The 24,077-nt window shown below is 39.0% G+C and overlaps 1 protein-coding gene across 2 annotated transcripts; it reads left to right on the forward strand.

Annotated features, from left to right (window-relative positions):
* The first annotated feature begins 471 nt into the window (after positions 1–471).
* Positions 472–21,994, forward strand: cpt1ab (carnitine palmitoyltransferase 1Ab (liver)). 2 transcript variants are annotated; one of them, XM_023284674.3, is made up of 19 exons: positions 472–629; positions 4,102–4,266; positions 4,840–4,982; positions 6,008–6,179; positions 7,238–7,339; positions 7,868–8,005; positions 8,158–8,235; positions 10,749–10,856; positions 12,225–12,312; positions 14,446–14,641; positions 15,773–15,961; positions 16,212–16,317; positions 17,076–17,192; positions 17,485–17,649; positions 18,194–18,325; positions 18,438–18,590; positions 19,597–19,710; positions 19,957–20,049; positions 20,159–21,994. In XM_023284674.3, the coding sequence occupies exons 2-19, from the start codon at positions 4,126–4,128 to the stop codon at positions 20,243–20,245; spliced, it is 2,322 nt and encodes a 773-aa protein (XP_023140442.2). In that variant the 5' UTR covers positions 472–629; positions 4,102–4,125; the 3' UTR covers positions 20,246–21,994. The 2 variants fall into 2 exon arrangements, with proteins under 2 accessions (XP_023140442.2, XP_023140444.2); XM_023284676.3 differs by lacking the exon at positions 12,225–12,312 and adding an exon at positions 12,789–12,873.
* The last annotated feature ends 2,083 nt before the right edge of the window (positions 21,995–24,077 follow it).

A 24,077-nucleotide genomic window follows, 5' to 3' on the forward strand; every position in this document is an offset into this window, starting at 1 on the left:
TGTCCATCGTTGACGCATCCAACAATCACAGTATTGTCTGAGTACTTCTGCATGTAGCAGAGCTCAAACTCATACTGGAAGTCATACTGGAAAGCATAGTGTACTAGCTGACTGAATCTGTGAGGAATATTAATGGAAAAGTGACCTATGACTGAATGACAATGCCATCCCTTAAATAGATTAATGAAGCAAGCAATGTTCTGCATCCCATGTCTGACGAGGGCTATATTATAATAGAGATCACATCTTGCCACAGGATTGGAGCCATTTCTATACCTGTGTTTTTTTGCACAGATATCTATAATGTTATATTCCATCCTCTGCACTACTTCTCTACCTAGGTTCACTGTGTACTGGAACATGATGTCATTTTCAACACCTTGTCCTCACGCGGCCCCTTCTGCAGCATCACCATGATCATCATCCTCAGGAGGGCGCTGTTTCCACCATGACTCTTGGTCTCTGGTGTAGGCCACCAAAAGGAGAGAAGTGTGACGTTGCAGAAAGGGGGCAGTCCGTGGTCAGAAGTCTGCGCTCCCATTCATGCAGAGAGTCTAACGTTAGCAGTCCCCGCCGACATCCTCGTCAAAACAGAAAACTCTGCTCTCCCAGACTGACAGAAACCGTCGGTGAGTGATCTTTTCCTGTTTTCAACGCGAGTCTTATCGTGGTCTTCTGTTTTTCTGCCTGTCTGCTGTCAGGAAGTAGGTGTGCAAATGTAGCGGTAGACGATTTGGTGAGAAAAAAACTGCCTCGACAAGCTGAGTAAAACCATCTAAAACCTGTCTGTACCCTGGTAAAAGTGAACGTCAGGTAGCTGGATTTGCTTGTCGGTGCAGTATGCAGAGCTGAGCTGTGGTTACGTGATGTTCTGAAGATTTCCTGAAGCTTCACATTGACAGAAACCAAAAGGCTTGTGACCTGGTTTGGCCTGCAGCAGCCAGAAATGGTAGTTTCTCAGATGTTGGCATTTATAATTAGAGAACTAAACCTCAGAGGAACTGCACTGCACTCATGTTTAGCTGTAGATTGTTGGAATATATGCCAAAGAGGCCTTTTAAAATTAATATCTGCATTGGACTAAACATTTCACTTGTTATGAGTTCACTTTTTGTGTTGTGATCTTGTGTTGAGGCTGTAATTGCTGCGTTGTTGTTCATAACCTGAATGTAGGCGAAAGTCCAAGTAAAGGTCATTCATTGACCACGACTTGGCAGCTCAATTACTATGCATATTTAACTCTGTTATTGAGTAATATAACAATATGGAATAATATAGCACCCGGCAGTTCCCTATTATGTGTGATTGTAGCAATAAATAGATTTAGAGAAGGCAGGTATGTGTGTTAAAGTCACCTGCCTGTGAAGGTCAATAAAAGCTGGCTTGCCATGGTGTCCTAGTTGGAGGAGAATGGCTAAATATGAGCTTGCTAATTTACGAGGCTGAAAACACTGATTATTTTTGTTAAATTACACATCAGGGGGGTGCACACTAGTGACCCCGTTTCACACAGACCACGTGGGCAGGACACTTGATATAATACCAGACACGTTAACCTATATGTGCCGTGTGTGTTTACCAGGTGTGAATCTGGGACTGTATGGTGCGAATGTGTCTGATGCCTTCAGTAACGACAGCTCGGTTCTATGATTTTAGTTGGATTAATGTGGTGTTTGCAGTCATGGTCATAATAATGCAGATCGGCGGGATAAAGCGTGAGTTGGCATGATTAATTGACGTTGCACAGGGCTTTGCATCTGCTTTGACACAAAAAATAGACAAAAACTGGATGTGAGATGCCCAGAGATAAAATTACGTTTTCTTCTGCTTCCTTGTAATCACATTTGACTGTGATCACTGCCATACAGCGATCAGTTAGCACTGTGTAGCCGGTTTTGCCCGGTATCTAAGCGGCGCAGTGCTGCGACCTTTCCCCTAGTTTCTGCAGCACAGGGTGGATCATGTGATGCTGGAAAGTAGCTGGGGGAAGGGACTAGCTGCTCAAACACAGCTCTGTGGATGCTGCGCCTTCCGAGGACAGCAAGCGTAGACGCGACGTGTCTAGCTTCCAGAGTGCTCTTTTTTGAATAAAATAAAAACGCACCCTGAAGAAGAAAGCATTCTTTCCCCGATTAGAAATAAAGGTTTGCATAGAAATGCAGTAGTATCTCTGTCTGTTGCCAAATACAGGCTTGAGTATGTTGATTATAAATGAAGACATGTTTTCTGGACCTCTAAGATGTGGAATATGCTTTTCACTTTGTGGGTTTTTGATCCCTGCTTTAATCATTTGTTCTATTTGGAGTTTAATATCGCATCCCAGGAGGGATTTCCAAAGAATTCCTCATCGATAGTTCATAAAATATGCCTAAAACTATTATTTTAATATATCAAACTTATTATGGAGACTGTTGAAGTCTTGGTTTAATTTACTCTTGCATCAGAATTACTTATATCTATTACGTTTTCGTAGACCAGCCACCACATGAAAACCACTGACAGGTGAAGCAAATTAAATCAATTTTTTTGTTACAGTACGGTATTTTGCTGCAAAGCCTCAGGTCCTAGCATTCACGTACATGTTACTTTGACACATACCACCCCTCTAAATATTGTTGCTGACTAAGCACAGTCCCTTCCCAGTGTCAGTGGTCTCTCCCAGCATACAGTTTGTCTCACCACACTGCAAAAACTGCCCAGGAACAGCTTGAGGAACACAACAAAAAGTCCAAATTTCCAAGACCCCATTCCAATTGAGCATCCACAGGATACACTGGAAACAGCCAGATTCACACAGTACCCAAAGGATCCCCTGGCAACATCCCAGTGCCAGACACCGCACTACCCTCAGAGGAAACCTGTTCAGCCTCTTATGCATCAGAACTGTTCTGGTGGCACGAGGATGGCCGGCACAATATTAGACAGGTGGTTTTAATGTTGTGGCTGAGTTGAGACCTCTGCAGAATGCCCTTTTATTACCTCACAGAGATTTCTTTTACTGCAAAGAATTTATATCAAGATGTATTCCACTACTATAAGTGGCAGAAAATAAGCAGTGTCTAGCATCAGATCTCTGAGAGTAAAGGATGCCACACCTGCCTAACCTGTTTCACGGATGCATGCGACGCAAAGCAGTCACCTCCCTTTACACAGTTTTTGGTGTCATCTTGCAGGAACCGGTTTAGTTGATATAATTAACACATAGAGAAACATGCATATCAAGCTGATTTCTGAAAGACATTTATCTATTCAAAAAAATCAAAAGGATATGCAGTTTTTTGTTATTATTAGAGTGCTGATGGTTAATAATCACTTTTACAGGGCATTTTTAATGTAGGAAAAACAATGAAGTGTGGTCAGTTTTGTGCTTCAGTCACACTTTGTGCTTCTTTGGGTATGTGATGTATTTTTCTAAATTTTGTAAGTGTCAGTGCTGCCTCACTTGACAGCTTGGTCAAGTGACTGTGCTACTGTTTTGTGCTTGACTGGTTGACTGGTCCTCATTTCAACTTTGTACAAATGTTTGCCTCTAAACTATGAGTAAGTGTGCAGTTTCCCATATCACTCTGTGTTAACTCTAATGTTGTTTTATAAGTCCTATACCACTTGGTAACTGATCCTGACAGAGAGCTTCTTAAACTCATTAAATCTTAGAATTAGGTAGCCAGCAGTGTTTTCAAGGAATAAGGATTGCTGATTTCAAGGAACTGTGCTATCCTTCATCAGTATGATGGATTGTTTTGATATTTGCCGGACATTAGTTATTCACAGCCCTATTCAATATAAAAAAGATACCACTGGACATTGCTTTTTGTTGACATGATCATTTCTGAAGTCAGTATTCGTGTTAACATAACTTTGTGATGAGTTTAAGAGATGGTGACGCCATACATATAAATATAAGGTGAGAAAAGATTACAGGAAGAAGAATTAAGGTATGGATCAGTCAGTGTTTTGGTTTTAATCTCCTAAGTGGGAATAGGAATTAAGATCTGGATCTGTCATTATTTTTGATCTGCAATTCCCATGTAACTTTGACCTAAACTTTCTTGAAACTTCCACTTCACTAACATTGTTAATTGGCACTTTCCTTCCCCTCAGTGACCCTGCACAGTAGCAGCCACCATGGCAGAAGCTCACCAGGCGGTGGCCTTTCAGTTCACTGTCACCCCAGATGGCATCGACCTACAGCTGTGCCACGAGGCTCTACGCCAGATCTACCTTTCTGGCCTTCACTCCTGGAAGAAAAGGTTCATTCGCTTTAAGGTGAGAGGTCTTGTCTTTTTAAAGAGCAAAGTCCAAAGAATTTCTGTGACCAAAGTGTAGTTTTGTTGAGCTTTGACTGAGTTATGGTATCTTTCAGTTGTTTTCTATTTGTTTCACAACACCACAGGTGTTCAGCTGTTTCTCTGTAAGTCTTCTGCTACTAAACAATGTCATAAGAACCCATGTAATGCTGTGATTTTATTTTCTGATTGACGCCCTACTGTAAATCTGTTCATGGGGTTGCATTAACTCGCTCGCACTAGAAGGTCACCTACTCTGACACAAACAGCCAGCTGTGACAGTGACCTTCCTGTCTGTTGTTTCTGGCCTAGCCTTTGGCCTAGTTGTGTGTTTACACATCGTCATACTGAGTCACTCAAACCCAAAGATCTGCTAGCATTTTCACGCATTCCTCTTTTGTTTATTGTCTGTAATTAATGATTGCTCACATGTATCATCACATCCCGAGACAGCATGTGATGAAGCGATTTTATAAAATGTCCTCAGGGGTTCTTTTCTCCCTGTGGCCTTGAATGACCTTTCTAATCGTTCATTTGGCTTGCCTTTTCACAGAATGGGGTGATGACTGGTGTGTACCCAGGCAGCCCGGCCGGTTTCATGGTAGTAGTTGTGTCCTACATGTCTTACAATAAATATAAACAGCTGGATCCATCTCTTGGGCTAATTGCCAAGCTGGGACAACACATACCCATCAGGTAAGGTCACTGATGTCATGAAGTGCTGTCCTAGCATTACATAGTGTTTGTTTTTTCCTATTTTGTAGAAGTAAGATAAAAACCCATGCAACAAGTGAGCATACCTTATTTGTTTATGAACTGGTACAGGGGTAATGAGGAACCACCTGAACAAATACAGTGGGAACTGGCCTGGTTCTGTAGTAGGAGTTTGGTTAGACACAATAACAAGCATATGATTACAAAAAGATACATCTCACAAATGCATAGCAGTGTTTTTCTACAGTACTTTTACTCTTCAGTGGCAGCTAAAGGTGTAAATACTGACCTTAAGGTAGTTTATTTCCCTACATAACTTTTGTTCCAACTGCTCATCATGCTTCATTTTAATGTTCGCTAACAATGTTTATCGTGTTTAAGGGTATTGTGCAAACACTTTCTGCATTTTATGAAGGATTTATCTTACCAACAATGCTGGGGATTTTCTCTCAACAAAATTGTCATAAACATCGCTCTTGCCTTAAGGTTATTGCCCTCAAAAATGTCTGTAAATTATCAGTGCAAGCATATTAAAGATTTAAAAACCTGTTGGACTCAAAAGTCATGCTGTCTCTATAAAATGTATCATCACTGAACAGTAAACATCTAGGACTTCATTGTTGATAGTTAATTAATCGTAATGTGTGATTCAATGCTGCCAAGATGAATGCCTGTAAATGCATCGTTAATCCATCATGATTTCAGCTGTCTTTGTTGACTTTGCACTGGGTCAAGTCTGGCAGCTTATATATGACATGATATCATCCAGTATTTGGTCAAGCTTGTAAATGAAATGGTCCATGTTAATACTTTGAACACCATATAATTTCACTTCGCTTTTATTCCTTCACTCAGATTACTTTGTTTTTACCATCAGCATATTTAGATTTGTATAAGTCCCATTAATTTACAGTCTGCCATAGTCATGTTCACTGTACAGTTAGATGAGTTTTGAGTTGCTCGTGTTATATTCTCTCCTCCTCTCTCTCTCTTTTTTCTGTACACAGTCGATATATGTCCACAGATAGCCAGAAGATTGTCGGAGGAGTTCTGGTGGGCACAGGCCTGTGGGTCACCATTATCATGATTATGAGGAATGTCCTAAAGTCCCTGCTGTCGTGGCATGGCTGGATGCATGCACGCCATGGCTCTGTGTCCTGGTCGACTCGTGTGTGGATGGTGAGACAGTGAATGTGCTCCTCTGTTTAATTCACTGAAAAGCAGATAAATAGTGGACTGTCGTAGTGGTATTCCTATTCACATGAATAAAAGACACAGTTCCTGCCACTGCATTCTTTAGTGTCTGTGAGTAATTTGTGAGAGATGGATTTAAGAGACAAAAGTTGGAACAAACATTTATTTAACTTACAGCTGCATAGTTTTTGCTAACAGTGGTTTTATGGTTCATATTTGAAGTTAATATTCTATATCGGAATCAGGTGTTTACACTATTCAGCTGTACATTTAAGTTGTGATACGGTATTTTGCTGTTTTGCACTTGTTTAGCTTAAAAGTCAGATTTTATGTAAATCAGTGGGAGCCTATTTTGCATTGCTGAATGAAGTGACTCTATTATGTCAGATGGGTCTACTTAATGATCCATTGTGATTCATGTGAATGCGACATTAGCACTATACCGTAAAACCCACAAGTGGGTTTGATAGCCATGTTGTCTTTAAAATAAATTGCTAAAATTACACAATTTATGAAAACCAGAAACTGTAAAAACAAAAAGAATTGTTGGAACTTCAACTTTCCAGCTGGCTTTGAACTGTCTGAGCTGTGACACACTGTTTCATCAGAATACCTAACTAAATCTACAATGAAAACTGTAATAATTCATCAAATTCACATAGTTCTATATGTCTCGTTTCAAAATTCACCAAAGACAAACCTTTGCCCTAACCACAAAACAAACCAAAAAAAATGCCATCCTCAGCACAGCTATTAGCAATTCAACATCAGACAAAAATTCAGAGACTTTTTGGCTGAACTGGGCTCAACTGTCCAGTTTGTGAGATTGATCTGCTTATAACAACAAAAAAATAAACCCACAGTAAGTAAAAATGTGACAGGTGTAAGTAATGCCCAGAAACTGCTTAGGGTTCGAAGGTGTAAATTTCCTTTTTTCTTTTTGATTAACTCACTTGCACTTTGTCTCATACCTTTCAGGTCACCAAGTGAAACAAAAAGATAACCTTAAATTCTCTTTGGCCTTATGTGTTCTGCTTGTCCAGGTACTAGTGAAGGTGTTCTCTGGCAGGAAGCCAATGCTCTACAGTTTTCAGAACTCCCTGCCCCGACTACCTGTTCCCTCGGTCAAGGACACCTGCAGAAGGGTAATTTCCATTTGTCATTTCCTGCTGAGTGCTTTGTGCTCATTTATGATTGTTAGTAATGATCTAAACTTTGGACTGGCATCAAGGTTTGCATTTTGAAGAAAATTGGAGAAGACAGCACAAGCTAAAAAAAATTTAACCAATTGAAATAAAGGCCATTTAAAACAATTAAAGTACATGTAAATGATTATATCTGTCTGTCATGCCACATAGTAATGGGCTCTATTTGTGTGGTAAACATGTATTTGCCTTAATCAATTAAATTTTACTCAACTTCATAATGCCTTTTGAATCTGTTGTACAAGCAAAAATCAGTTTAAGTAGTCATTTATGTTAATTAACACATCAGTCATATTTTCTGTGTTTGCCTGTGTAGCCCAAGGCAAAGCTGCTAAACAAACTTTCTTGTGGTCCATCATTATCTGCCAGGGAACAGAGTTTTTATTTTAGCTTTTCTGTCCTATGTGCTCTTTCTTTGTTTAAACCTTATGACCCCCTGTGACTCTCCATTTCTCTGTGGGTTTACAGTACTTGGAGTCAGTGCGCCCACTGATGGATGATGAGCAGTTTGAAAGGATGAAGGGCTTGGCTAAAGACTTTGAAAAGAATCTGGGACCCAGACTGCAGTGGTACCTCAAACTCAAGTCCTGGTGGGCATCAAACTATGTGAGTTAGAAAGAATCCCTCTCCTTTTCTCTCTTCTTTTGTCACACTTTTGGACACTTGCCTGGATCTTGAATCAGCTTCGGCCTGAAAAGCAGAGTCTCTAATAATGCGACTCTCTGTTCCTTTCTCCCCTTTCTCTTTGTCGGGAGCAGGTCAGTGACTGGTGGGAAGAGTATATTTACCTGAGAGGCCGTGGACCCATCATGGTGAACAGCAACTATTATGCCATGGTAACACATCTCTACTTGAGTATCTATTTGCAATCAATTTCTTTGCCTTTTGTTTAAAGATTAAGCAATTATCTTCCCCATATTTGTTATAATTGATTCCGTGAAGGTGTTTTTAATGCTGTCGTAACACCAGGGTAATTTTCCAAATGGTCTTGTGAAGGTGACCCTTTTGCCACACAGCTGTGGAAAGTTGGGAGTTACCTACAAAGGCGATCATTCTTTTAATCATTAACTTCTTATTAATCTTGGAGTCTCTGGCCACTAGAGCTGCAGAGTAACCTTTGGTACTTCCAGACATGCATTTACTTACAACGTTGTAAGTGACATAACTTGAGCAGCTTGACAGGGCACAGGGTTTCTTTGCCGGACATAGTATCTCCAAACAGTAACTATAAATGCTGGAAAAGACACATAACAGTCTGTAACAAAACCCAGCTAGTCTTAATTGGGTTCTTTCTACCTAAGTCATGGAAATATACAGCTTTTCCCTGCAACTGCACATACTCAAAATGAACTCAACTTTCTCTGATTGTAGTTTTGAATTTAATCAAAGAGATTTGCTAAAAAATCTTATTTATCCTTTTCCTAAGAGTATTTTTATTCGTGTAACCCTACTCTAATGTGTAGAATAGTTTATGCACAGTTAGTTAGCAACTGTTTTTCTATGTAAGGTAAGGACACCCACTTGTTGACAATAACCCCATGTGTCCATGTATCAAAATATACTTTATGATAGTGTCTCAGAGGAGCTAATTACAGCTACAGTCTTACAGTCTTGGGATGTTCAGCATCTTTGCCGGTAAAGCTGCAATCACAGTGTTACAGTGAGTCTTTACTTTGTGGACGGCTTCATTGCTTCAAATCAGTGTCAAATTTATGATTATCAACCCAGTGAACTCAGCAGGATAACTAGCCACATCTCACCGCCTGCCAAATCTACAGCTCTTTTTGTATATTTCTGCCTGAGTGAGTGAGAAAGTAGGGTCAATGCAACTGTCTGGCCTGTTTGCAGTTGTCATGCAGATATTGTAAATGTGACATTATTATTACTGCACAACTGAAGAGTCAGCTTTGTATTTTTCTCAAAAATGGCTCCCAGCGCTTGCTTACAAAGTCACATCATAAAAACACAGCCCTTATACGAGGTAGACTTGGTATGGGGGTCAATGGAACAACACTTAGCATGCTTGAAATAGCAGGTCATGATAGCTGCTGTTTAAATGCATATAGTCCTTGACCAAAATAACTACAATGAATCAATGCACAGATCACACAAGGGGTGTTGTTCTGTTATGATTTAAGGTTTGACTTGTGCTGTCTGTGTCAGAGTTAATCAGATGACTCTGATGGCTTAAACATCATTGCAGTGTCCTCAGAAGCTTCAGGGTTACTGTGTCCTGTCAAAATAACATAAAACCCTGTATGCATCACTGTTTCTGAGGTTTAACTTCTTAAAGCTGAGTCTGCAGACAGATTTATGTGGTGTAGAACATTATGTTATTGTCTAATCTCTCACATCTTTTACTACTAGGCAAACTTAATATATATATATAAATATAGAATGATAATAGAACATGTCACCTCTTTCTCATTCCATTTGATGTCTGAGAAAACAGAATTACTTATCTGACAAACAAAACAACCAGCTGTTGGCTAATGCACGGCCACACAGTGCCAGCAAGGACATGTCAGTTTGCCAGAATTCTGAAAGTAACGCCAGCAAATATTCATATATGCACTGTCAGACCAGTTCTTATCAACCTTTACTGTAAGCTAATGCTATACATTTGACAGTTATTCAGGTTGTAGTAGGTTAAATAGAAACAAAGTTGTAGATGTGTGCGATATGACTCACATTTTGAGAATATTACGTAATAAACTGGTCAGCTATCACAAGTGTGAGTACACAAGATAAGGTTTTCAGATAAGAAACTTGGCTGAGGGTCGTGTTTTTCACTTCATGTCACTCATTGGCGGAACTAAATTCCTTTATTGCTAATCTTGCGTTAAGTCAGACTTCTGATAAGAATGATAATCCTAGCAACTGTGCACTGCGTCAATTGATTCTGCATTTATTTACAAATGGTAACACACTTTTCTCTATTCGAAGTTTAGTTGAGCACAGTATTTAGTCTATGAACCAAAAAGCATTAATTCATCAGTTCTTGAAGCAGATCACTGACATATGTACCCCATGTTCACTGACTACAAATTAATTTAAAACAACAACAACAGACAGCATTACAATATGTATCACTGTTGTCATTCAGGTATATTGCATTCTTGATATGTATGTTTTGTTTTGTTATATAAACTAAGATTCCTTTAAAATATAAAGAATGGTACTTACCAGCACTAATTGTGCTACATGCTGCAAAGTGGATGAAAGTATGACAGTTAGAATTCACTCATCCCAATGCCTTTGTGTTTTGTCCCGACAATGAAAACCTGAACTTGTTAGAAGATGGGGCACTGATTATTGATTGATTACTATTATTTCTCATTTTGTCTAGGATTTCCTGTATGTGTTCCCCACCTCCATCCAGGCTGCCAGGGCAGGTAATGCCATCCATGCTATCATGCTCTACAGGAGAAAACTGGACAGAGCTCAGATCAAACCAGTGAGTATAGAGCTCCTCTGTCACCATGTTTCACTTTTTTCATCATTTTGTTAAATCTCCATACAGTGTGCAAGCTTTAATAGGGCTCCAGATTGTGACCGGCGTTGTATGATTGCTCTCCGATGCTCTGGGCACTCTTAGCTCTGGCTAGCTCTTCTCTTAAAATGCCTTACTGTGCCCTACATTTTGACTCACTGTTGTTTCTATAGTGATCTGTAACTAGCTGCTATGTCTTATAAGCAGCGCAAAGTCAGAGTCAGCCTTTCAGTGACCTCAACAGGAACACAGTGTGTTTTTCTGTGATCAATATGAAGGGCATGGCGAGTATCTGCATGGCAGTCTGACGTGTACCTATTTCAATATGAATAGAACCACATGTGCCTCCACTCTGTTCAAAGTCGTCATCGGTATATGCACAGGATTCGGCCTTTAACCCATCTCATTTGATAATCCAGCAGTAAACACTGTTGCAGATACCATGCCTTAGCAAAACCACGTGAGGTGTCGGATCACTTTTGAACCAAGGAGAGATCAGCAAACTGCTTAGTTTGGGAGGTTTAGACCAGTAGCCCTCAGTAGACCTTGTCCCTAACTCTGCACTCATTATCCATGTAACTCCTTAGCTCTTTTGATCTACCCTCTTGTAGGAGCAGAGCTGGAGCAGGCAGCTACATAGTGGTTTTTCTTTGATTTATTATGTCACAACATAAACAGACATCACCTCGAAAAGAAAAATTGTGTCACGGTGTCAGTGTAAAAATTTAACCTGGAGCCCTGTTTAATATTGATTACATTAGTACATGTCTGAACATGCTAGGTTTATGTAAGCGTTTGACTTTCTTACTTTTACTTTACAAAATACTAGATTTTATCCCAGTGTGATTATATTTTAAGTTTACAAAGAGAGCTGCATATCTTTTACAACATTTTCTTGTGTACTTTGAAGTAAATTTGTTATCCATCTAATGATTATGTAGACGTTGATATGCACCTCAGCTCATTGACTTTGTAAACTAACTCTGACGCACTGTGCTTTTTGCTTGTGCTGATGGAAGTATAGCTCAGCTTTTTCAAGGCTTAGTCAATAAGCCTCAATGATTGCTGGTGATTTAACGGACACCCTGTAGTGCCATCTTTTACCGCACGTCTGCCAATCCTTTGCCTTTACCAACCTGCATGATGCTGAAGTGCAAATTCATACTACATTTGCACAATACAAGAAAATGTTGTGCAAACGCACATTTTTGCAAAAAACAGTTGTATGCATTTCTACAAACACCAATGCATGAGCTCGCTCTGTTCCAGACTCACATTCAGTTGTCTCTGTTTTACTGTTTTGTCCTTTCGCTGTGTCGGACGCTGCGTTAGATATACTTGCTGGCGAACAAGGTTCCTCTGTGTTCGGCTCAGTGGGAGCGAATGTTTAACACCTCCCGCGTCCCTGGTGTGGAGACAGGTAAGAGGAGGGCACATCTCCGCCGTGCCCTCTGATCCTTCTACCCTGTGACCCTAGTCATTGCCGCGGCAACAGCCCCCGAAACCCTGACTCCTATACTCATTCTCAACAGCACAGCCCTGAAACAATCCTATTGACTTTAATAGTTAAATAGTTTAGTTCAAATTAATATAAGTGATTTGTTGACTCAAACTATTCTAAAAGTATCTACATTTTAGTTAATATCCTACTGTTACATAAGGGCTTTGCTGGTGGGATTGAGATAGCCGGCCACTGGTTTCTGGACTGCTCTCTCTCTCCCTGGTAGCCACATGAGGTCCCTCTTCCTCCTTAAGACTGCTTATCAAACCAATCCACATGCCTCCCACTCCATCCATGCTCCTGTCCATGTAGGTGTGTGTCTGCTGCTGCTCTCTGGGGTTTTTAGTGAATTAGTTTGTCATCTCTGTGTTTGACTCTCCCGTTTTGCTTTTCAGCTCATGCTCCTACACACTATTCCCATGTGCTCAGCCCAATACGAGCGTATGTTCAACACGAGTCGTGTCCCAGGTGTAGACACAGGTAGAGTCTTTAGCAGTGCCGCCTCCTCCACACTACTCCTACTGTACTTCTCCTTGGGGCATTTGTCCATCTGTTTGACGTAGAACAACTCTGACCTCCATTATTTATTAATGCATGTGTGCTGGTCTTTGCACATTCAAGGACTAATTCGCATGTGACTGAAATCTAGTTTCTGAGAAGGCAAACCAGTGACAGTATTAAGGTAAGACTTGGAAATGCCAAACAGTGTTAATAGGTTGGCCTGAATACATAAAACACAATTAATATATAGTTATAAAGGGACTTTTTGTGTGTGTTCCATAGAGCTTGCTGGAAACAAAAATACTAGTTTTATTTTACTTTTATTCCTCCAATGGCGATCTTGAGCAAATACAATGAATAACTGACCTCTGAGAGGATATGAAGCTATTCTGCTATAGAAATCTTATGATATACTTGTTTAAAGTGACTTAAACAAGAACTTTGCTGATCAGGATTAGTTGCTGTTGTTGAAGAACTGGGTTAATGACCCCTAATGCATGCAGTAGTCAGTCTTATAATTAAGAACAGGATCGGTTTACTATCAAAGCCCAAAGACTGAAGACTCGGAATGAAGAACGTGTGATAAAATGTGCACATTAATCAGACACTCAAGCAGACTGTGTTTATCTGTCCCGTTGGAGAGAACAAAACAGAACAATAAACTAATAAAATAAAAATGTTAGACTATGAATTATCCAACAGGTTCTAATAGGATTTAGTAGGAGTTTTGTTGCAGACGAAAATCCGGGAGTTGCTGAGTTTATTAGAACTATAATATTGGGCCCATATTCTTCTTTCTGGAGGTTTCCTTACTGTAAGTACGCAAAATATTATCTGGATGTGAGGTTTTCTTATTTGGGTTGTTTTTAGCGTAAGTATTTTCTCCTTTCCCTTGCCCGTCACAAGGTCAATGTTTGTTTGAACACTGAGTATCACCAAAACAATATTATGACTTTGTTGTACAGATAATATGCAAAAGAAGCTTTTGAATTGATTTCTGTTGGTTATGTAAAGATTTGTGCTCAAACAAACATTGTCTTGGTTCATTGTATTCCCAACCACTTCCCTGTTCCCAAATTACTTTGCCTTTTCATCTCACTTCCCGCACTTCCCATTTCAAGCCGCTTTAGTTTCTGAACTGGATAGCCCCCACCAGCCCATAGTACATGTTTTGAATTTTTCACAAAGATTGAAATTAAGATCCCTTAAATAACTTGATTTGCTTTAACAGAAATATGTGGATATCACATCATTTCCGTAGAGGGGCAATGAACTGGTTACTAACACCTATAATATACTCAGAAACGATGTGACATCCATGCTACATTGGAAATGGTGCCTTCTTATTACCTTTTCATTAAGAATTTGGAAGGAAAAACATGCAATTTTAATTTTACACATGCAGTTTTACATTGCATCAAATTACATGTACAGACACATTAATATACTCTCCTTGACACCAACCCCAGCATTTCTCCAGTTGCCTTTTTTGTTTGTTTGTTTTGTTTTCCTCTGTTCCCTCTCTCCTCACTGTTGGTTCGTCTCTCTCAGACACTCTGCAGCACATGAACGAGAGCAAACACATAGCTGTGTACCATAAGGGCCGTTTCTACAAGGTGTGGATGTTTTATGATGGCCGGCTGCTGTTGCCACGGGAGATAGAGCAGCAAATGGAGAGGATCTTGGCCGACACGTCTGAGCCCTCACCAGGAGAGGAGAAACTAGCTGCACTTACTGCAGGGGAGAGGTGGGTGGTATTACAGAATTAGAAGACCTTTAATGAGGTCAAACTATTTAAAATATGTGCTGTTGCATGACACTGGGTAAAGAAATACTGTCTGTAAATGGAAATTTATTACAATATATTATAGGTTGATCCAGTGAGGTTTATATTCGGCGCTCTGATTTACACACTGTTAGTATACTAAATGCATACAGTAATACAGGTTAATATGGCCTAGTTGGAACTGACTAAAGTGATGCAAAATTGCAAATGCATCAGTAATTGAGAGCTTTAAAAGTCAGTTTCGTATTGTAGTAGTACTTTGCTATCATGTCTTGTTGTTTATTGACAAGTAGATATGTTGTAACAGGTGGAAATGAGCTGAAACTATTGGCCCAGACATGTTGACTGATTGGGTGTGGTAGCATTGACCACAAAAATGCAAGGAAAGAATCTTTCAAATTCCTCTGCACTTAAGACACTTGTATGTAGTTTTATGATGTACTTTCCGAGAGGTACGTCATATTTCCAGTTACTGTATTCACTGCATTGACTTCCATTTTTATCTTAAGGAGCCCATATTATACTTTTTGGGTTTCCTTTAGTGTGCTATACAGCTTTTTGTACATGTTGAAGTCCACACTAAAGGGATTTACTGTCTCCTACAGAAAACACTGCTACTTATCCACCTGACGTGCCTGGCTTGAAGTCCAGATTTTCTTTCTTTACTTGTCTATGTTATCATACAAATCATTTGCATAGCGCCTGCCTAGGGGCAAGTCCTCAAAAAAACAATGAGTAACTTCCTTGCCAATAAACATTTCTCTGCCTGTACTCATATTGATCGGAGGTTATGATATAACCAAACTTCAGCCAGTAGACTGAGCTTTCTGGGATGCAGGACTTAAAGAGACAGGAGCAAAAATTAAGCATCACAGACAGAGGATGAGAAGACTGCTGCACCAACGTACAGTACGAGGACACTAATAATGTCTTCCTGAACTTAAAACCATGTAAACATATTCAAGTTGATCTCAAAAATACAACTATAAACCTGTAAATGTGCATAATATGGGCTTTTAAAATATATTTTACCATCATTAAGTTGTGTCTTTACTGTAGTTAGCTAATTTTTTTCTTTCTTTCACTCTGTAGGACCCCTTGGGCAAAGGCCCGTGAGATGTACTTCAGCCGGGGCAAGAACAAGCTCTCTCTGGATGCCATCGAGAAGGCAGCCTTTGTTGTGACCCTTGATGACACTGAGCAGCGTTACAAAGAAGCCAACCCAGTCAAGTCTCTGGACAGTTATGCCAAGTCCCTCCTCCATGGGAAATGCTATGACAGGTGGGGCACACAAACTTATTTCATTGCTGATTTTCAATGAGTGCATGGCATAAACTGATTTATAAATAAACTTAGGTGTTAATACTTTGCTTTCCTGTCCATTAATCTCGTTCAGTGTTTTTAGTATTTATATTTTACATCTATTATTTACACTACTTATATGCTGCTATGACAAGGAGAGCTGTCAAACCAAGTTTCGTTATATAGGAATGTGCAATGACAATAAAGAATCTATATCTATTTCTTTCAGGTGGTTCGATAAGTCCTTCAATCTGATAGTTTTCAAAAATGGCACCATGGGACTAAATGCAGAGCATTCCTGGGCAGACGCTCCAATCGTTGGCCATCTGTGGGAGGTATGTGAGTGCAGTTTTGGCAAATAAATGTCACATCTGTGAATAGGAATTATGGAATATGTCCACAGGATCTGTTATTTCATTGCTGCCCATTCATTGGCTAAGTAAGCAGCCTTGCAATGCATTCTTACTGCATTGCATTTTGAAAAATGGGATGTCTCATTGCCTGACCCTCATTTACATGAAGTTGAGATCTAGACTATTTTATGCAAATCAGGAGTGTCCAGCTGCCACTGGATCCCTCTGGAAACTCTTGAAAATCTTACACTTGCAATACACTGACACTAAAATCTAAAGTGATGACAGATTAAGCAATGTCAGGATTTAGGTTCTCAAATGTCTTCAGAAAGACATTTTGGTGAATTGTAGTATAAGAGAAAGTTTCCAAAGAGTGGTTTGGAATCCAGGAGCAGACAGGCTACTAGGGATGCATTCATCTGATCTGGCCAGTGTTTTCACAGTTGCAGGAGGATGCTGCCTGTATTTCACGTTGGAGAGCACCTGCCAATTATCTGTTGTGATGCTGCCTAGTCGTACGCCCAGCATTCAGTGTGTAGAAGCTCTGTGCACACAAAACGTTACATTAAACATTAAAAAAACTGTATTTCACTATAGTTTCTGTCAATAGCATAAAGAAAATGCAAGGAATAATTGAAGCCATCTTAAGAATCAGACCATCGGGTGATGTGAAATGAGAAAAAAAATAGAAGACATGAGAAACTTGAAGTCACTGAAGGTAAAACTTGACTCTGTTGCAGCACGTTCTCTCCATGGACCCTCTGAAGCTGGGATATAATGAGGATGGTCACTGCCGTGGGGCTCCTCATCCCAACCTGCCTGGTCCTCAGAGGCTGCAGTGGGAGATCCCTGCTGAGGTAAGACTTCTGGACAATCACAAACTGAGCACCATGATTCGATGTTCTCAGAGCTTGGCCTCCCTCTGCTGGTAGAATGAACTCTGTACATCAGTGTATGTACTGAATTACTTAAACCTGCTGGACATTGTTTATTTTAGTAAGTGTTATTTGACGTATCTGGTGTTAGGCCAATGGTTGATCTAGATTTTATTAATCTGACTTTTCTTAATAAAATGTTTCATAAATATGTTGTAAGACATGTCAGGCTATATTTACTGAGTAAAACATCCAACTGTATTACTCTCTCCAGTGCCAGGAGGTCATCGAGGCCTCTCTGACAGTCGCCAGGACTCTGGCAGATGATGTGGACAGTCACATTTTCCCCTTCAGTGACTTTGGAAAGGGGCTGATCAAGAAGTGCCGCACCAGTCCTGATGCCTTCATCCAGATCGCCCTGCAGCTGGCCCATTACAGAGTGAGTGTCTTCATCCCATTGTCTTCTTGGTCATTTAAACATTTATGCTATTGCAGTGTATATGTTGTTTTATTGTTTAAGATTGAAACGTCTGTGCACGCCAGAAACTGATGGTTTTTACTCACACTCCCTTTAAATTCCAGCAGAGGGCAGTCACAAGCCAACAAACAAATGATTGAAGCCACACTGACAATGGACGAATCACAATATTACTCAGCTGTAGTTACAGGCTGTTTTCCTATTAAGTTTGCAGATGTATTTGATGATACAAAATGCAACACAGTTAAGTTTGCACTTGTTGTTGAGTGACCTTTGGTTTCAGATAACTAATTTATGTAGGACTTTTGGCAGTGAAGGTCTCAGTTTGGTTTAGAAATAGTATTTCATGATATTTCTGTTAATTAATCATATCATTGTAGGTGTAAAAGCACGCGAAAAGTCACATTATTTTGCAGTTCCAGGTTGAAAATGCAATGTTCTCTACAGATTAAAGAACTTCCTGATGTTTCTCTTTTTAGTACTTAACTATATTCTCCCTGAACAGGACAAAGGAAAGTTCTGCCTGACCTACGAAGCCTCCATGACGCGCTTGTTCCGTGAGGGTCGAACAGAAACCGTGCGCTCCTGCACCATGGAGACTTGTGCCTTTGTTCGCTCCATGATCAGAGATGAAACCGTAAGTCTTAAATCTCAGCACCATGCCACATCTCTAACTGTTGTTGAGTAGTTATTACAGTATGCCGATCAGTTATTGATGTTTCTTTGTTATTTCTTTCAAATTAATGCAGATTGAGGAGCGTCTGAAGTTGCTCAAACAGGCAGCAGAGAAACACCAAAACATGTATCGCCTGGCGATGACAGGAGGTGGCATCGATCGCCACCTCTTCTGTCTCTATGTGGTTTCCAAATATCTGGGAGAGGACTCAGCCTTCCTCAAGGAGGTATTGTTGCAATTTGTAGTGGAATTATTGCTCTTAAAGCTGTCAGAATTACTCTTGTAAATCACTTTTACTAATGTCAAGCAGCACACGGTGTTTTCTTTTCTTAAACTGTTGTTTTTTACAGTAAGTGGCTACGGTCAGAGTGCTTCTACTTACTTTTTAATACAGTGATGAAAAATTTATATTTAGTCAATATATAATTGAGGGAGTTTTGAAGTCCATGGGATATATCTTGCATATATTTTATTAAAAGTTAAAAAAAGTTTTTTATGTTCATTATGATCATGTCTTTACAAATTCCAGAATTATTTATTATGGAAACAATCACTTATTAATAAAAATGACTGGATATCACTAAAATGTCAATTAAATAACCGTCCCAATTTAATAACAACCACCTTCTAATTAGCTAAACAATAATAAAATGAGCTTATTCAAAAAAATGTTTTGATTCTTTTTGAGAAGTTGAGATGATCATGACAGAGATTTCTTTTTTTGGCAATATGTCAAACTTCATATGAAAAAACAAAATTATATCTGTGTCCCAGAAATCACTTTCAGCTAAGTTCCTCATTACAAAAACACCTCTCAAGGAAGTGTGTTAATTCCAGATCACATGACCTGCTCCACATGATGTCATTTCCTCTTGAAGAAAAGACTGGCAAGACTCCAAGACTTTCTGAGTTATTTAATATAAAGTAGTGCGTGAGTCAAGTGTGGATTTATGGCATGTCAACATGTTTACTACAATATCTTAGAAATAACTTTCAGTTTCAGTTTTACTCAATTGTGTATATAATATTTGAAGAATCTTTCTGTAAAAATACCATGTGGTGTTTGGTTACAGGCAGCCATGTTGGATTTTAGGCCTGAAAACAACAAAAATGTCAACTGTGATACAAAAAATCCCACAATTATATATTGACCCAGGAACTGTTATTAACTGAGAACATAGGATGTGTTGCTTTGACTGCTGCATTCACTGTATGTTACCTTTAATGTTTAGGTGCTTTCTGAGCCGTGGAGGCTGTCCACCAGCCAGACGCCTCTGCAGCAGGTCGAACTGTTTGACCTGGTCAGACACCCAGAATACGTGTCTTCCGGAGGTGGATTTGGTCCAGTGAGTTATCCATCAGTTTTCAAATTTACTTTTCCAAATGGTTGTTCAGTCTGGGCGCAACAAGAAGATATGAAATCATTAAAATTTAGTCTTTTGTGAATCAGTCATAAATAATAGTTTGATTGTCACGTCTGTTTTTATTGATGCATTTAAATTGGAAATAATTCAGCATGTACGTATTTCAAGCATTAAAAAAGTTGTGACTGCTGTTAGGATGGAACTTTTCTCTTTTTCTTTGTCTACCAGGTTGCTGATGATGGTTATGGTGTCTCCTACATCATTGTTGGTGACAACCTCATCAACTTCCACATCTCCAGCAAACACTCAAGTCCAGAAACTGTAAGTTTCATAATTTCCCCTTTTTTTTTTTTTTTTTTTAAATAGTTCAGATTCTTTTTGGTATTTTCCGAAAAATCTCTCTGAAATCATTCTTTTTGTTTGATTTCAGGACTCGCATCGTTTTGGTGGCAACATCAGACAGGCCATGGTGGACATACTGGCTCTCTTCCAGCTCGACAAGAAAGATATCAAGTGATGATCGTCTTTATTGGTGGAAAAAACAAAAGAAACAGTTTTAGTAAAGCATATATTCTTCCTGAAGCTTGTACAGAATCAATTGTTGGGTTTGGGGTTATTTTTAAGTTAATTGATGTTACAGAAATAAGAATGATTGAGAGGTGTTTGGAAACATTGCTGTCAATATGTTTGTAAGGCGCTTATGTGTACTGTATGTGTAGGCAAGGTGAGATTCTGGTGGTGTTGGTTACAGGCAGCGCACAGATCAAAGTTTTTATTTATAGGACTGTATGCATCAGTGCCTTAGTGACCCACTAATGTAAAAAAAAGGGCAGAAAGGGAGGAGAAGATTCTCGTTTGGGATCAAGTCTGTATTAGCAAAGTGAAAGACATTTCAGCTAAAGGTTTGTTCAGTAGCATCATCCATTATCTGAATCACGTTTTAAGATGTGAGACGGTGCAATATTTTCTTTAGTTTCTGTCCCTGTCCTCTCTCTAGTTACTTCTAATCTCCAGCTGCAGCTCCTGAGTCACATGTAACTGAACAAAGCAGCAAACTTGATGTTAAAAATATTGTCAACAAATGGCGTGTTGCAGAGCGTCCATTAATTGAAGAGTTGTATCCACTAATCTCATACTTAAAGAAAAGATGATAAATATTCAGCTTTGATTTAAAAACACAGACACAGAAGAAGTTGTTGCTCCTGTCTAATCAATGGATCCCCATTGCCTTTCAGATTCAAGTGCACAACCAGTGTATCTATTCGGTTTTAGCTGCTATGATTTTAGGATGTAGCGTCGAAGGCAGATGACGTTTGCGCGTGTGTGTTTGTCGTTTTCATACTCAGGTTTTGCTAACTTGGCCTGGTATCGTAGGGTGCTTGCTGCATTGAAAAAAATAGCGCTTATGCTGGCATGTACACGTGCAACAGTAGAAGAAGTTGAAATGCAGTACAATGCCAAGTGACCCCAATGGGCTGGTAGGTAGTTAGCGTGAGGTTTGCCGTGGATGCGAGGAGTGTGTGTTTCTGTTGGTACAAATCAATAAAAAAAACAAAAAAATATCGGGTTAACTATACTCAGACTCTGTTGTTCACTCCATGACTGGCCCAATAGTTCAAACTAACACGAATATAACTACCTTGGTAGCCTTGTGTCACATAAAGATGAATTGTAAACATTTATGAGCAGTCTGTCAGGTTGTCAAGTACAACAAAGTGGTGTTGCAGCTGTTTTCGCCTAGTCGAGGTGAGGTGCCGTGTCGTGGGTGGTTGGTTTCACCAGTACAGTACGAAAATCATTTTTCTCTTGTAGTTGTTCTTAAGAAGGGCAGTTACAGAGGGCTGGCCATGCATCGGAATGCAATTTTATGTATATGTTGTCATTTCATCATATTTATTTTTTCTGGATTTTAACCTGGTTGTTCACGCACAACGTTGCATATTTACTGGCTGAATGTGGCGAATAATAAGCTCTAGGTTAAAGCTTTGCTCATTTGAAAAACGGACAAAAATGTTTCCTTCTTTTATTCTTTTTTTTTCTTGACGTTTATTATCACAGACTTCTTTGCCAGTATGTTGTAGTTGTATGACTTTTTATCTCGGTAGATCTCATGTTTACACTGCTGCATGTTTTTCAAGATTAAGCTGTATATGTTTGCCTTTAATTTAAAGATGTGTTAAAAAAAAAAAGAAAAGTAAAAAACGACAACCAGCTGATATACCAAACCAAGTTTTAACAATAAAGTGAATGTCATACAGCTGCGTCACCTCTGCGTATGTCATGTCTTATTTACCTCTTGAAATATTTTAGCGACTTGGGATAGAGGAGTGCTGTGTTCACCAATGTTAAACCTGTGGTGATAATTGACACCAAAATAACCACAAATTGGATTTATGGATAAATTAGACTTTATAAATGGATTTGATCAGACTACAGGAAAACTGGGTCAATATATAATTGTGGGACTTTTTGTAATATAGTTGACATTTTTGCTGTTTTCAGGCCTAAAATTAACATGGCCGCCTATAACCAAACACCACATGGCATTTTTAGAGAAAGATTCTTCTAAATTTTGTATATACAATTGAGTAAAATTGAAGTTGAACATTTTTTATAAAGATATTGTAATAAACCTGTTAACATGCCATAAATCCACACTTGACTCACACAGTACTTTATATTAAATAACTTAGAAAGCCTTGGAGTCTTGCCAGTCTTTTCTTCAGGAGGAAATGACATCATGTGGAGCAGGTCATGTGATCTGGAATTAACACACTTCCTTGAGAGGTGTTTTTGTAATGGGGAACTTAGCTGAAAGTGATTTCTCGGACACAGATACAATTTGTTATTTTCCATATAAAATTTCATATATTGCCAAAAAAAAATCTGTCATGATTATCTCAATAAAAAGAACACAATCAAAACTATTTCTGAATAAGCACATTTTATTGTTGTTTAGCTAATTAGAAGGTGGTTGTTATTAGATTGGGATGTTTATTTAGTTGACATTTTAGTGATATCCAGTCATTTTTTTTTATTAATAAATGATTGTTTCCATAATAAATAATTATTGAATTTGTAAAGACATGATCATATTGAATAGTGTTGTAGTACTCGAGATCGGTCTCGGTCTCGAGACCACTTTTTGAAGATCTCGGTCTTGTCTCGGTCTCGGGCACAGAGGACTCGATTTTTACTGCGAGACCAGCCGAGACCATGCCTTCACCGACAGCACTGAACTACCTCTCAACTGTCTCATTTGTTCAGTAACAGCTTTGTTGTGATTGGATACAAAACTCCCCGCCTCGAATGTAACCAATAACTTAACTGATTTTTAATTTCGATTATTTTTACGGGCTGTGACCTGTCACCTGCCCCGCCCCTCTTCACACGTACTCCGCTACACTTAATGCGGGAGACGGAAGATGGAGTCCGTTCCCTGGGAAAGATGTCGGCTAACTCTGCTGTAATAAAGTTTGGCTTTTCTAACCATGAACAGTTTATCTGTAAATCAAATCAAAAAGAAAACACAGCGCTATATGCGCTATTATTTCTTTTACAACATTTGGCCAATAAAATTACACAGTTTTTACTGTATTTAAATCAGAAAAAACATTACTTTACAGATTTTGGTCTTTTGCATATTAAAGATTAAGGACAGGAACATTTTATTTATTTTTATTATTTTAGGTTTCCCGTTTTGTTAAATTACAGATAGTGTCTAATAAACTTACAAAAAAAAGTATTCATTTGCATGTTGACTGGACAAAAGCAGGCCACAACACAACACTATGTACTGTATTTAAATGAGCTAAAAAAGTCTTTATTTCACAGATATTTGCCATTATTTTCACTTACTTTTCAAACGTTTTTCAACGTTACAGTTGCACTTTTTTTAACATGTTTTTGAGAAACCTTTCCTGCCAGACTTTAGTAATTTTACTTACAATCTGGCAGGAAATTTTATTAGATTATATTTATTTTTTATTTTTTTTATTTTTTTTTACCTCAACGTCTCGCAGCCAGCATGACTAGATTGCACGTTTAATTTGAAGAATTTAACAGATCTTCAGCTCTGTATTGTCAGTCCCGTTCTTCAGCCATCAGCTGGTGAAATTAAGAATCTCCCTAAAGCACTTTGCACCCCGATGGTGCTTTATCCGCTGTTTGAATTTTACTTTGGGTGCTCAGCCCTCATCTGCATCCAGGGGCTATCTTGTGATCGCAGCTATGCTTATCAGCTTTTTTTTTTTTTTTTTTTTTAGTTCTAACAGTTTGTAAACCTCTTGAAACTGGTCTGGTGTGAAAATGAGATCTTTCCTTCCTTAGCTCAGTGTTTACTTAATCAA

This window comes from Amphiprion ocellaris, chromosome 3, assembly GCF_022539595.1.
Source record: "Amphiprion ocellaris isolate individual 3 ecotype Okinawa chromosome 3, ASM2253959v1, whole genome shotgun sequence".
NCBI lineage: Eukaryota > Metazoa > Chordata > Actinopteri > Pomacentridae > Amphiprion > Amphiprion ocellaris.